Raw genomic sequence first — 12,936 nt, forward strand, 5'->3', positions numbered from 1 at the left:
CCCCCACTCAGCAGGAAGTAGCCAGACAGGTTGACGACACCCAAATTCCCTAAAAGATTGTTAAAGTGGGGCCCCTTCAATGGTTCCAGAGCAGGAGCAGTGAGTCTTCTTCCCTGAGTTCTGCTCTACTCCATGCAGCAGTTTGGGTCCAGAATGAGTGTGGCTGGGGCCAGAAGGCAGCTGGAGCAGAGCTTTGCCACCACAGCTACTGCCAGACTTGCTCTCTCATAGACTGTGCAGATGGCTGAGACTGTCAACCAGCAGGCTGAAAAGAGTCAGCAATGCTTTGGACATATTCAATTGGGCATATTGACTTTGAACCAACAAATAACTCTGGTTCAGGAGCAAATTGACTATCTTTGGACTTTTCAACAGTTAATCATGTTATGTGAGTTACTCATGGCACTGTATTGCATGCTTCTGCTACTGTTACAAAACTCAGCCATCATATGAGAAGTGTTTGGAATACTGCTTTTGTTAATTTTACCACCTGGTTAGTGCATGCTAGATGGATGCAGCACTGATCTGGCTCGTTGGTTGTCAGTCCTGAGGATACCTGGTTTAGGGCCATGTGTTTGGGTAGCCAAGGACGGTCAATACTTTGGGGGAAGGATGCTACCTAAGAGTGAATATTAGAGGACTTTTCCCCATGACAGGCAAAGTATTATAAAATAAAATGGGGTGAGTTGTTGTGATTCAGCTGCCCTCACTCCCCGACAGTGGAACTTCCTTGTGGTCTGCAATTGACAAGGATGTTTGTGTTCTTTATGGCCAGTGGGTCTCCATAGAAAAGGTTGCAGGACAAAATAAAGGTTGCTGTTCTTCCACCTGAAAAGCAGTGTCTCTGTCTCAATCCCAGCATCCCACGCCAATCTCGGCTATCCAGGCTATGCTGGCTGTAGCACTAATTAATCTTTATCAATTAAAAAATCGGGTAAGAATCTAAAAGATTAGAGAATAGGGAGCAGCCAACAATTGCTTCCTATCTCTTCCATTCCTCTGTCCAAATAGGACCAGATCCTCTCTCGCCTTGCTACTTCCTGTCTCCTGTTTCCATTCCTCTAAACATCTATGGTCACCTAGTGGCTAGCTCTGCCCTCTGACTCGAAACAAGCTTTATTTGTCAAAACACAGTCAAAATACTATACAACAGGGCTGGAGATGGCTCAGCAGTTAATAGCACAGAGGATCTGGGTTCAATTCCCAGCACCCACATGGCAGCTTACAACTGTCTGAAAATCCAGTTCCAGGGGATCTGACACATTCACACCAATGCAGATAAAATAAAGTTTAATAAACCATAAGAAATATATTTTTTTTAAAAAATACTATACAGCACCGGTTAGAGGAATGAACAACCATGTCTTTTGTCTACTACAGATTTGAACCAGTGACTCCTCTGTTTCTTCCTACAGCCTTCTTGGGAATTAAAACCACAAAATGTTCAGGCAGTCATTTAGGTGTTCAAGAACTTTATCTTCAGACACAATTCCACTCCTGTCTCCATACAAAGATATGACTTTGTGGTCAAATCAGTCTGCCATCAGACCCTAAACGCAGTGACAAAAATGAAGGTGACCAGGAGAGCACAGCACTGGTCACACTGCTGAGCAGTGCCACAATGTGTATGAGTAATTGTGCGCAATACACAGTGGCATTTATTTCAGAGGGAAGGCTTTTCCATGAAACACAATTATAGAAGAAATATTAAACAAAAAGGACACCGGAGAACTATGAAGTTAGGTTTTTTTTTAATGAATTTACAATTTGATTAAAGTAAAAATCATCCATTATTTTTTACTACAGGTATTCTGATTCTTCAAACAGAGCATGGTGATGTTTTGAGTGGCTGATACGTACTCTGCCAGCATGTAGTGCTAGAACCTCCAATCTGCCTCTCTGCTGTCACAGATACAGACAAGATGGAGCTCTACTCAAAATGAGTCCCCAGCAGATCCCTTGCCAGTGTCACACAAACCTAAGTGAGCTTTCATGAAAGAGTCTCCTGTGTGTGTCACATGACTGCCCTGCCTCCTGCCTAGCTGCAGGCTCCTGTTGTGAACCTACCCCTCCATCTTACAAAGCATAAGTACAGTCCTGTTATCCCACCACAGGGCCCCTGATGCTAGCCAGAAATCCCTCCATTTGGTCTTCTCTGGTGCTAAAGCCTGAACTCTCTTGGGAACACCCACTATGCTATGTCCTCTCATTCTTTCTCTTTACTTATGGCAATCTGAGTCCAAATAAATTCCGTATTGCCCAGTAATCCCTCACCGTGTCCTCTTGAATCAACAACCTCATCAAAAACCTCTTTAAAAGTAAAACAAAACAGGGAAGGATCTTATTTCTTAATTGAGCCTGGACTCAGATGTACAGCAACCATAATGTCTGTGCTTGTGAGTACTAGGATTGTATCAAAACCATCATGCCAGGTTCTGGTATTCAACCTCACCAATCCTTTATTACAGTCACACTGATCACGTGAAGGAGACAAAACAGATGCCATAGTGGATATCATTTATATGCCAGAGGCAATGTAAGTTCCTAGAAACATTCTATTGTTCATACTTCACAACACAGTACAAGAGAAGTTCACGGGCATCACCATCATTCACTGGGAAATGGAAATCATAGGATTTAATGTACTTCATAAGAAACAAATGGAGGCCCACAATTATCCTCTCAAAATATAAATGTGAAAACAAAACAAAAATCATAGATATCTACAACATTTTAGAATATGCTCGGTGACAGATTCAAGGATCTATATCAGGAAAGTCAAATCTTCACTCCTCCTATCTGCCCGCTTTTGCATGGATCACCATTCCAGGACATCTCCCCAGTAACTAACAGAGAAAGCAACTACTGAGTGTACAGTGGATGCTTGATGTGCATAAGACTTGTTCTTTTTAAAAAAACATACATAATGCGTTCACATTTGTATATGAGTCTAGGCCTGTGCGTACTGCATCATGTGTGCGGAGGTAGAGGATAATCTGTGGGAGTTGCCTGCCTCCTTCCAACATGAGGTTTAATTGATTGAACTCAGGTCAGTGAGCTTGGAGGAAAATGCTTCTACCCTCAGAGCCTCCTAACACAGCTCAAATCTATTTTCTGAGACTGACCTACAGTATGTGTGCACTCTACAACAGTAAAACTGTAACAACAACAAACAATAAACAAGCAAAGCAAAAAAGTCAAAACAAAACACCCATAAGCATAAGTTTTTGAGGTTGCTATTCAGGGTTACACTTCTATGTAGAACAGCAGGATTAGAACCCAGGTACTCTGAACACAGTCTTCGTGGTTACCATTAGAGATATTTCCTTATTAAGTTTTGATGAAGCACAGCATTGTGGTTAAACTGATGTACCACTAAGGGCTCATTCCTAGGCCAGAGACTCCTACATATATTTTTTCCAAGCTGGAGAAGGACTTTCTGTCATCTTTTGTCAGTGACAGAGGAATGGGGTTGTGGAGACTTGGCAGAGCTGAGACAAGTAGCTCAGGGACAGAGCACCTCCTCAGCATGCACAAGGCCCTGGCATCCATCTGTGGCACCACAAAACAGGAAGTGCAGGGTAGCAGAGGTCTTACCTCACCTTGTGAGGAGTCATTGTCTTTGGAAATACGGGAAGAGATGAACTGCTACTGTCTTGTAAACAGACAAGTAACTGGATCAAGGAAAAGAATCCATACTGGTTTGTATTGAGAAGTGTAGAGTATTAAAATAGAAAGACCAGATGTTAGTGCCAGTGCTTACTTACCAGACCAAGGACACCTGATATGGTCATAAGGAATTAAACAAGGCCTTGATTGCAGGAGCACTGTGACAAGACAGAGGCTGTGACAATTTTGTTGAGAGCAATCAAACTTTTTATACAGAATATAATCATAATTGCCAGGTTCAATACAATTGTAGTTGCCAGGAAACAATGAAGTTTGAAAGCTATACAGGGTACCCCAAATTAATGTCTAAGACCTATGGCCCTGTCAACCTTCCATGTGTCCTTGACTACTAAAGAAATATACAGAGCAACACAAAGTAGGTTGAATGCTTCACTGTTTGAGGGATTGCATCAGTTTCTCAGAAACTGAAAGGCAGGAGACATGGACTCTAACCTGAAAAACCTATAACACATGCTTCTCAGCGCAGCTAGGCCAAGGTAACTCCATGGTTCCCTACAACCAACGACAGAAAAAAAAAAACTGTAATGATACCATGGACTTCGGGCTTTTGAACTACATCAGACATGGGGCAATGTGCAGACATGGGTAAGGGGTTAGGAGGGTGGCCAACAGACTGTCATTGGCTCTGAACATGTCATAGGATTAAAATATGGAAAAACAGCATCAGGGAAAGAACAGTCACAGAATCTATAGATGAGAGCTCCATGGTTGGAAACATCATAAAATGAGAGAGTGCAAGCTTCTTGGTCCAGGAAAACTCCAACACGAGTGGGAGGATGAGTCAGAGAGAGGACCAAGTCACGGGCATTGTGGGTGACAGAACATTCTTCAAAGGCATTATATACAAACCTGTTCGTCATCCCTATAACCCAATAGCCATATTTTGGCTGATATTTTACATCCTGTTTAACAATAGAATTTTTTATGACTCTGAAGCCCTTTTCATTCACTGCACGAAGCTGGGGTTGAGCACATCTTCCATCATTTATTCCCAGGATCCAGGCATCACATCTAGACACGTCTACTTCCCAGTAATGTTTCCCTGAGTAGATAGCTGGATACCCTAGAACACCTAAATCATAGGACTCAGAAACTTGCAAATTTCTTCTATAACCACTTCTATGTTGTATTTGTCTTTGGGCCACGTTAATGACAATGTTTTTATTGTTTAGTTGAGGCAGGGTCACGTGAACTGCAGAAAAATGAGACATATAAATTAAGAGTCACGTGAGAAATAAGGTACTGCCTTATTAGTGATTTAAGTAGCAGAGGCCTGAGAAGAAAGTGAGAGGGTTCTTTGCAGAGCCATGTTTGAAGTCAAAGAGAGGCAGATTGATGTGCACACTGGGAGCAGTAACAGAAAATGTAAGTATTAGTAGGGAAATAAACTCTGAAAGACATTAAGACGAGAGAGGCTGATGGTGTGATTTCTCCTTACCCCAGTGGCGCTGGGCTTTCTGGAGCTCTGAAATGATGAAAATGCACAGCATTAAATGCAAGCAAGGGAATCAGAACATTAAAGTCAATGTGCTCTGCAGAGTTGGGGAAGATCTGGAAAACAGTGACATAGGACAGGATGAATGATGATGTCAATTAAATATGATGACATAACTGGGACACACTATCTGCTCTTCTCAGTTTCTCTACCCATGATCAGAGACATTACTATCTATCCAGAGAGTGCAGCCCGAGCCACCCCGTAAAGTCCCCCAGGTAACCACAGAATGTAGCTGCTCTCACCTTGAAACATTTGCAGCATGCCTTTCAGATCTGGAGCTGGTATGATCCTTCTCTGTTTCCTTGGAACCATTTTAGGCTGTTTTAGACTTAAGGTCTGACTCCTAGGGACAAAATATTGACCTCCACATCTCAGAGCGTGTGACTTCTGACCACCATGTGGTGCAGGACAATTGTCTATATTCTGTCAATTATATTTTAAATAAATGCTGATTGGCCAGTAGCCAGGCAGGAAGTATAGGCAGGACAACCAGACAGGAAGCAGAGGTGGGTCAAAGAGAACAGGAGTATTCTGGGAAGGAGGAAGCCCATTCCTCCCGAGTCCTGTCCAGACACTGAAGAAGCAGAATGTGACCTGCCCTGCTGAAAAAGGTACTGAGCCATGTGGCTAACATACTAGTTTAATGGGCTTAATAAGGTATAAGAGCTAATATGAAGCCTGAGCTAATGGGCCAATCAGTTTATAACTTATGTAGACCTCTGTGATTTTCTTTGGGATTTACCGGCTGTGGGAGCTGGGCAGGACAGAAACACCAACAAGCAAGTCCTCATGTTACAACCATGGACTCCCTATCATTCTAACCATAGAGGTCCTGAAGCTCTCCTGAGAATTTTGAGAAGGAAGAGGATAGACACTAACTCTGCAGACATGAGAGACACACTCATGACCCATCACACTTACTTGCTGTGTGATATTTCGAATGTCTTACTTCTGAGGAGCAGAGCCCTTCACTGTACAGTTAAAAACTTTCTTCCCCACTCTCACTTCTTCCCTCCTGGGACTCTTAAGAAATGATGAATTAGCAAATCTTAAAACAAGTCAAACTAAGGTACCTAAAAGTTAATGTGTAGGCCAGGCAGGGGGCCAAAAGCCTTTAATCCTTGCACTTAGGAGGAAGAGGCAGGTTGATTTCAGAGATCAATAACAGCCTGATCTCCAGAGTGAGTTCCAGGCCAGCCAAGGCTATAAAGTGAAGCCTTGTCTGAAAAACAAAACAGGCAGGCAGGCAGGCAGGCAGGTGGGAAGGAAGAAAGGAAGGAAGGAAAGAAGGAAGGAAGGAAGGAAGGAAGGAAGGAAGGAAGGAAGGAAGGAAGGAAGGCAGGAAGGCAGGAAGGCAGGCTAGATGCTGGACTCTCAAGAACAGTCTAAAGTTGGGGTGCAGAAACTGCTCCTGGGTAATAGAGTCATAGAGTCTGAGAAAACCCTCTGGTGAAAGTCAAGACTTCAAACGCTTTTGTCAATATGGATATTCTTAGCCAGCTTCTAAATTAAATTCTTTTTTAAGAAGACAGTTTTGAAAAAGAAGACAGGAACATCAACTAATACAGACATGAGCTGCATATGTTCAGAACATGCCTGATACTGAAAATCTGCATGTGACTCTTTACATAGAAGAGCACAGCTTTTCAGTCTCCGGAGTATGTGGTTTAGGTGGAGCAGTTGTGCCCATAGACTGAAGACTGTTTTTGAAAAATATAAGTACCCAAGACTTTCAGCGACTCACTAAGACACAGACTGCAATGCACAGAGTGGGCCAAGAGGTGAGTGGCCAGCCTCCCATCTGGACAGCACAGTCTCTAAGCCCTATGAACTGAAGCAAAGCCCCAGGACCCTTCCACACCCATCTCAGCTGCACTAGTGATCAGTGGGCAAGCCTCCTGCAGGACCCTGTAACTATAAGTCCCACTCTGCCTCCAAACACACCCATCCTGAGACCTCAGCAGTTCCAGGACACACAGAAGGGACCAGTAGCAACTCCCTGGGACACAGACAGCAACTGCAATAATTGGTTCATAAGAGTATTTCTGAGATACAGACACCAACTTCAAGAATTGAACCAAGAGGCAAAGACACTGCCTTCACCACTTGGAGGAAGAGATGGGGAGGGACCAATGCAAGAATACATTCAGAATACATTCGACAACCTAATGCACAAAATAGCAATACCAGAACCTAATGGTCCTACAACAGGAAGGCATGAACATCCTGCTCCACAAAAAGCAGAAGAAAATGACTTTAAATATAACTTTATGAAGATGATATAGGCTCTTAAAGAGGAAATGAAAACCTCTCTTAAAGAAATGGAGGAAAAGACAAATATAAAATTGGAATAAATCAATAAATCTCTTAATGAAAGCCAAGAAAACAAAAAAAAGCAATCAAACAGGTGAAGCAAACAATTCAAAAAGTTCAATACTAAATTTAAATGCAGGCAATAAAGAAAACACAAACCTAGGGAATTCTAGAAATTGAATATCTGGATAAATGAACAGGAAGTACAGATGCAAGCATAAACAACAGATTACAACAGATAGAAGAGAGAATCTCAGAAGTTAAATATACAATAGAGGAAATAGATACATAGGTCAAAGAAAATGTTATATCTACCAAATTCTTAATGCAAAAATCGAGGAAATCTTGGACACCATGAAAAAGACCAAACAGACGAATAATAAGGAAAGAAGAATGAGAACTCCACTGCAAAGTCACAGAAAATATATTCAACAAAATCATAGAATAAAACTTTCCCAACCTACAGAAGGATATAGCTACAAAGGTACAAGAAGCTTACAAAGCACCAAATAGACTGGATCCCCCCAAAAAAGTTCCCTCTTTATATAATAATCAAAACACTAAATGTACAGAATAAAGAAAGAATAGTAATGGCTGCAAAGGAAAAAGATCAAGTAACATATAAAGGCAGACCTATAAGTTTTACCTGGCTTCTCAATGGAAACTCTGAAAGTCTGAAGGTCCTGGACAGATATGTTGCAGACACTAAGAGACCGCAGAAGCAAGTCAACACTACTATATCCAGCAAAGCTTTCAATCACTATAGACAGAGAAAACAAGATATTCCATGACAAAATCAGATTTAAACAATACCTAGCTACAAATCCAGACTTACAAAAAGTACTAGAAGGAAAACTTCAATCCAAAAAAGTCAGCTGCAACCACAAAAACACAGGTAACAGATAACCTCACACTGCCAGACCCCAAAGAAGGGAAACACACAAATACTACCACCAGAAAATAATACAAATTAACAGTCACTGGCAATTAATATCTCTTAATATCAATGGATTCAATTCACCTACAAAAACACATAGGCTAACAGAGATACAAAAAGAGAATCCATCCTTCTGCTGCATACAAAAAACACATTTAAACCTCAAAGACACACATTACCAAAGAACAAAGGGTTGAAAAAAGACTTTCCAATAAAATGGACCTAAGAAACAAGCTGATGTAGCTATCCTAATATCTAACATAATAGACTTCACCCTAAAATCAATCAAAAGAGATTTAGAAGGATAATTTATATTCATCACAGGAAAAATCCATCATGATAAACTCCCAATTATGAGCATCTATGCCCCAAATATAAGAGTACTCACATATGTAAAAGAAACATTAACCCCACACACTAATAGTAACAGACTTAACAACCCCATTTCTCACCGATAGACAGCTCTGCAAGACAGAAACTTAACAGAGAAGTAAAGAACTAACAGATGTCATGACTCAAATGGACTTAACAGACATCTTAGAACATTTCACCCAAGCACAAAAAAATAAAAGTTTTTCTTGAAGTCAGACTCTCACTGTTTGCTGACAGTTTACATAAGTGATCCCAAAAATTCTGCCAAGGAACTTTTACAACTCATAAACACTTTCAGCAATGTAGCACGATACAAGATTAACTAAAAAAAAAAAAAAAAAAAAAAAAAAAAAAAAAAAAAAAAAAAAAAAAAAAAAAAAAAAAAAAAAAAAAAAAAAAAAAACAGTAGCCCTCTTGTACACAGATTATAAAAGGGATGGGAAAGAAATCAGAGAATCAACACCCTTCACAATAGCCATAAATAGCATAAACTATCGACAACAGAAAGTGGAAAGATCTCTCATGCTCTTGGGTAGGAAGAATTAACAGAGCAAAAATGTCAATCTTATCAAAAGCAATCTCCATATTCAATGAAATGTCCAGCAAAATCCTAGCAAAATCCTCCAAAGACCTCAACTTCATATGGAAAAGCAAAAACTCAACATAGCCAAAACAATCCTGTACAATAAAAGAACTTCTGGAGGCATCACAATCCCTGACTTCAAACTCTACTACAGAGGTACAGTGCTGAAAACAGCTTGGTATTGGCATAAGAATAGACAGGAAGACCAATGGAACTAATTCGAAGACCCAAAGATCAATCCACACATCTCTGAACACCTGATTTTTGACAAGCAAAAAAATATCAATTGGAGAAAAGAAAGCATATTTAACAAGTGGTGCTGGCATAAATGGATATCAACATGTAGAAGAATGAATATAGACCTATATCTATCACCCTGCACAAAACTCAAGTCCAAATGGATCAAAGACCTCAACATAAAGCCAGCCACACTGAACCTTATAGAAGAGAAAGTGGGAAGTACACTTGAACGCATTGGCACAGGAAACCACTTCCTAAATATAAATCCAGCAACACAGACACTGAGAGAAACAATTACTAAATGGGACCTCCTGAAACTGAAACGCTTCTGTAAGGCAAAGGACACAGCCAACAAGACAAAATGACAGCCTACAGAATGGGAAAAGATCTTCACTAACCCCACATAAGAGAGAGATCTGATCTCCAAACTATACAAAGAACTCAAAAAATTGGACACCAAAACAACACATAATCCAATAAAAAAAATGGAGTACAGACCTAAACAGAGAACTCTCAACAGAGAAATCTAAAATGGCTGAAAGATACTTAAAGAAATATTCAACATCCTCAGTCATCAGAGAAATGCAAATCAAAACAACTCTGAGTTTTCATCTTACACCTGTAAGAAAGGCCATTATCAAAAACACTGATGACAACTTATGCTGGAGAGGTTGTGGGGAAAAGGGAACACTTCTGCATTGCTGGTGGGAATGCAAACTGGTACAACCCCTTTGGATGTCAGTGTGGCGATTTCTCAGAAAAATAAAACTAGAAAGGAAGAAGTAAAACTCTCACTATTTGAAGATAATATGATAGTTTACATAAGTAACCCAAAAAATTCTACCAGGGACTACAACTGATAAACACCTTCAGTAATGTGGAAGGATACAAGATCAACTCAAAAAAATCAGTAGGCCTCCTAATTAAAAATGATTAATGGGCTTAGAAAGAAACACCTCCCTTCATAATAACCACAAATAAAATGAAATATCTTGGGATAACACTAACCAAAGAAGTGAAAGACCTGTATGAAAAAAAAAACATTAAGTCTATGAAGAAAGAAACTGAAGAAGATATCAGAAAATAGAAAGATCTCCCATGCTCTTGGAACGGTAGGATCAACAAAATAAAAATGGCCATCTTACCAAAAGCAATCTACGGATTCGATGCAATCCACATCAAAATCCCAACCCCTACATCAGACAGAAGACTGCTCTCTAAAATATATAAAGAACTCAAAGAATTAGACATCAAAATACCAAATAATCTAATTAAAAATAGGATACAGGTCTAAACAAAAAATTCTCAACAGAAGAATGTCAAACGACAAAGGACACTTAAGGAATTGCTCAACATCCTTAGTCATTAAGTAACTGCAAATCAAAACGACTCTGAGTACCATCTTACACCAGTCATAATGGCTAAGATCAAAAACACCAATGATAGCTTATGCTGGAAAGAGTGCAAATTTTGATCAGCAGCTGCGGAAATCAGTATGGTTATTTCTCAAGAAACTTGGAACCAATCTATCATAAGACATGGAAATACCCTGAGACTGAGAAGCTTTTGTAAAGCAAAGGACACTGTTGCTAAGACAGAAAGGCAACCCACTGACTGGGAGAAAATCTTCACCAACCCCGCAACTGACAAAGGTCTGATCTCCAAAATATATAAAGAACTCAAGAAACTAGACTGTAAAAGGCTAATCAACCCAATTATAAAATGGGGCACTGGGCTGAACAGAGATCTCTCAACAGAAGAAGTTCAAATGGCCAAAAGACACCTAAGGTCATGCTCAACTTCCTTAGCGATCAGGGAAATGCAAATCAAGACAACTTTAAGATACCATCTTACACCTGTCAGAATGGCTAAAATCAAAAACACCAATGATAGCCTATGCTGGAGAGGTTGTGGAGAAAGGGGTACACTTATCCATTGCTGGTGGGAATGCAAACTTGTACAACCACTCTGGAAAGCAGTGTGGCGGTTTCTCAGAAAATTTGGGATCAACCTACCCATGGACCCAGCAATACCACTCTTGGGAATATACCCAAGAGAGGCCTTATCATGCAACAAAAATATATGCTCTACTATGTTCATAGCAGCATTGTTTGTAATAGCCAGAACCTGGAAACAACCTAGATGCCCTTCAATTGAAGAATGGATGAAGAAAGTATGGAATATATACATATTAGAGTACTACTCAGCAGTAAAAAAAAAAAAAGGACTTCTTGAAGTTTGCAGGCAAATGGATGGAAATAGAAAACACTATCCTAAGTGAGGTAAGCCAGACCCAAAAAGAGGAACATGGGGTGTACTCACTCATATTTGGTTTCTAGCCATAAATAAAGGACATTGAGCCTATAATTCGGGTTCTTAGAGAAGCTAAATAAGAAGGAGAACCCAAAGAAAAACATTTAGGCATCCTCCTGAATATTAATCTGCATCAGGCGATGAAAGGAGACAGAGACCCACATTGGAGCACTGGACTGAAATCTCAAGGTCCAAATCAGGAGCAGAAGGAGAGAGAGCACGAGCAAGGAACTCAGGACCGCGAGGGGTGAACCCACACACTGAGACAATGGGGACGTTCTATCGGGAACTCACCAAGGCCAGCTGGCCTGGGTCTGAAAAAGCCTGGGTTAAAACAGGTCTTGCTGAACATAGTGGACAATGAGGACTACTGAGACCTCAAGAACAATGGGAAGGGGTTTTTGATCCTACTGCATGTATTGGCTTTGTGGGAGCCTAGACAGTTTGGATGCTCACCTTACTAGACCTGCATGGAGGTGGGTGGTCCTTGGACTTCCCACAGGGCAGAGAACCCTGATTGCTCTTTGGGCTGACAAGGGAGAGGGACTTGATTGGGGGAGGGGGAGGGAAAGGGGAGGAGGTGGTGGGGAAGAGACAGAAATCTTTAATAAATAAATATTAAAAAAAGACATGGGAATACCATTTTGGGGCATATACCCAATGGATGCACACTCATACCACAGGGACATTTGCTAAACTGTGTTCATAACACTATTCTTAATAGCTAGACCCCAAAAACAACCTAGATGCCTCATCTGAAGAATGGATTTTTTTAAAATGTGGTTCATTTACACAATGGAGTAGTAGCCAGGGATAAAAAACAATGACGTCTTGAAATTTTCAGGCAAATACATGGAACTAGAGAAAAAACAACCTGACCAAAGTAACCCACCCAGAAAGTCAAACAGGGTATGTACTCACTCATATGTGGACACTAGATATAAAGCAAAGGATAACCCCAGAGAACCTCAGAGAAGTTAGATAACAAGG

At 40.6% G+C, this 12,936-nt stretch overlaps 1 protein-coding gene across 6 annotated transcripts in view; it reads right to left on the reverse strand.

Moving 5' to 3' along the window:
* Positions 1 to 2,503: 2,503 nt before the first annotated feature.
* Positions 2,504 to 12,936, reverse strand: part of LOC126492637 (tripartite motif-containing protein 30A-like) — a 399,822-nt gene continuing 389,389 nt past the window's right edge. For 4 of the 6 annotated variants that reach the window (XM_050129176.1, XM_050129175.1, XM_050129174.1 and 1 more), the window contains 3 exons: positions 5,431 to 5,531; positions 5,129 to 5,155; positions 2,504 to 4,882 (listed from right to left, as the gene is read on the reverse strand). In XM_050129176.1, coding sequence (XP_049985133.1) covers positions 4,284 to 4,882; positions 5,129 to 5,155; positions 5,431 to 5,531 — 727 coding nt within the window. In that variant the 3' untranslated portion in view covers positions 2,504 to 4,283. Of the gene's footprint in view, positions 4,883 to 4,904; positions 5,242 to 5,430; positions 5,532 to 12,936 lie in introns of those variants that run through there. The other 2 variants (XR_007589647.1, XM_050129177.1) reach the window with 2 other exon arrangements.

This window comes from Alexandromys fortis, unplaced genomic scaffold (assembly GCF_014885135.2).
Source record: "Alexandromys fortis isolate MF-2015 unplaced genomic scaffold, M_Fortis_MF-2015_v1.1 scaffold_303, whole genome shotgun sequence".
Classification (NCBI taxonomy): Eukaryota; Metazoa; Chordata; class Mammalia; order Rodentia; family Cricetidae; genus Alexandromys; species Alexandromys fortis.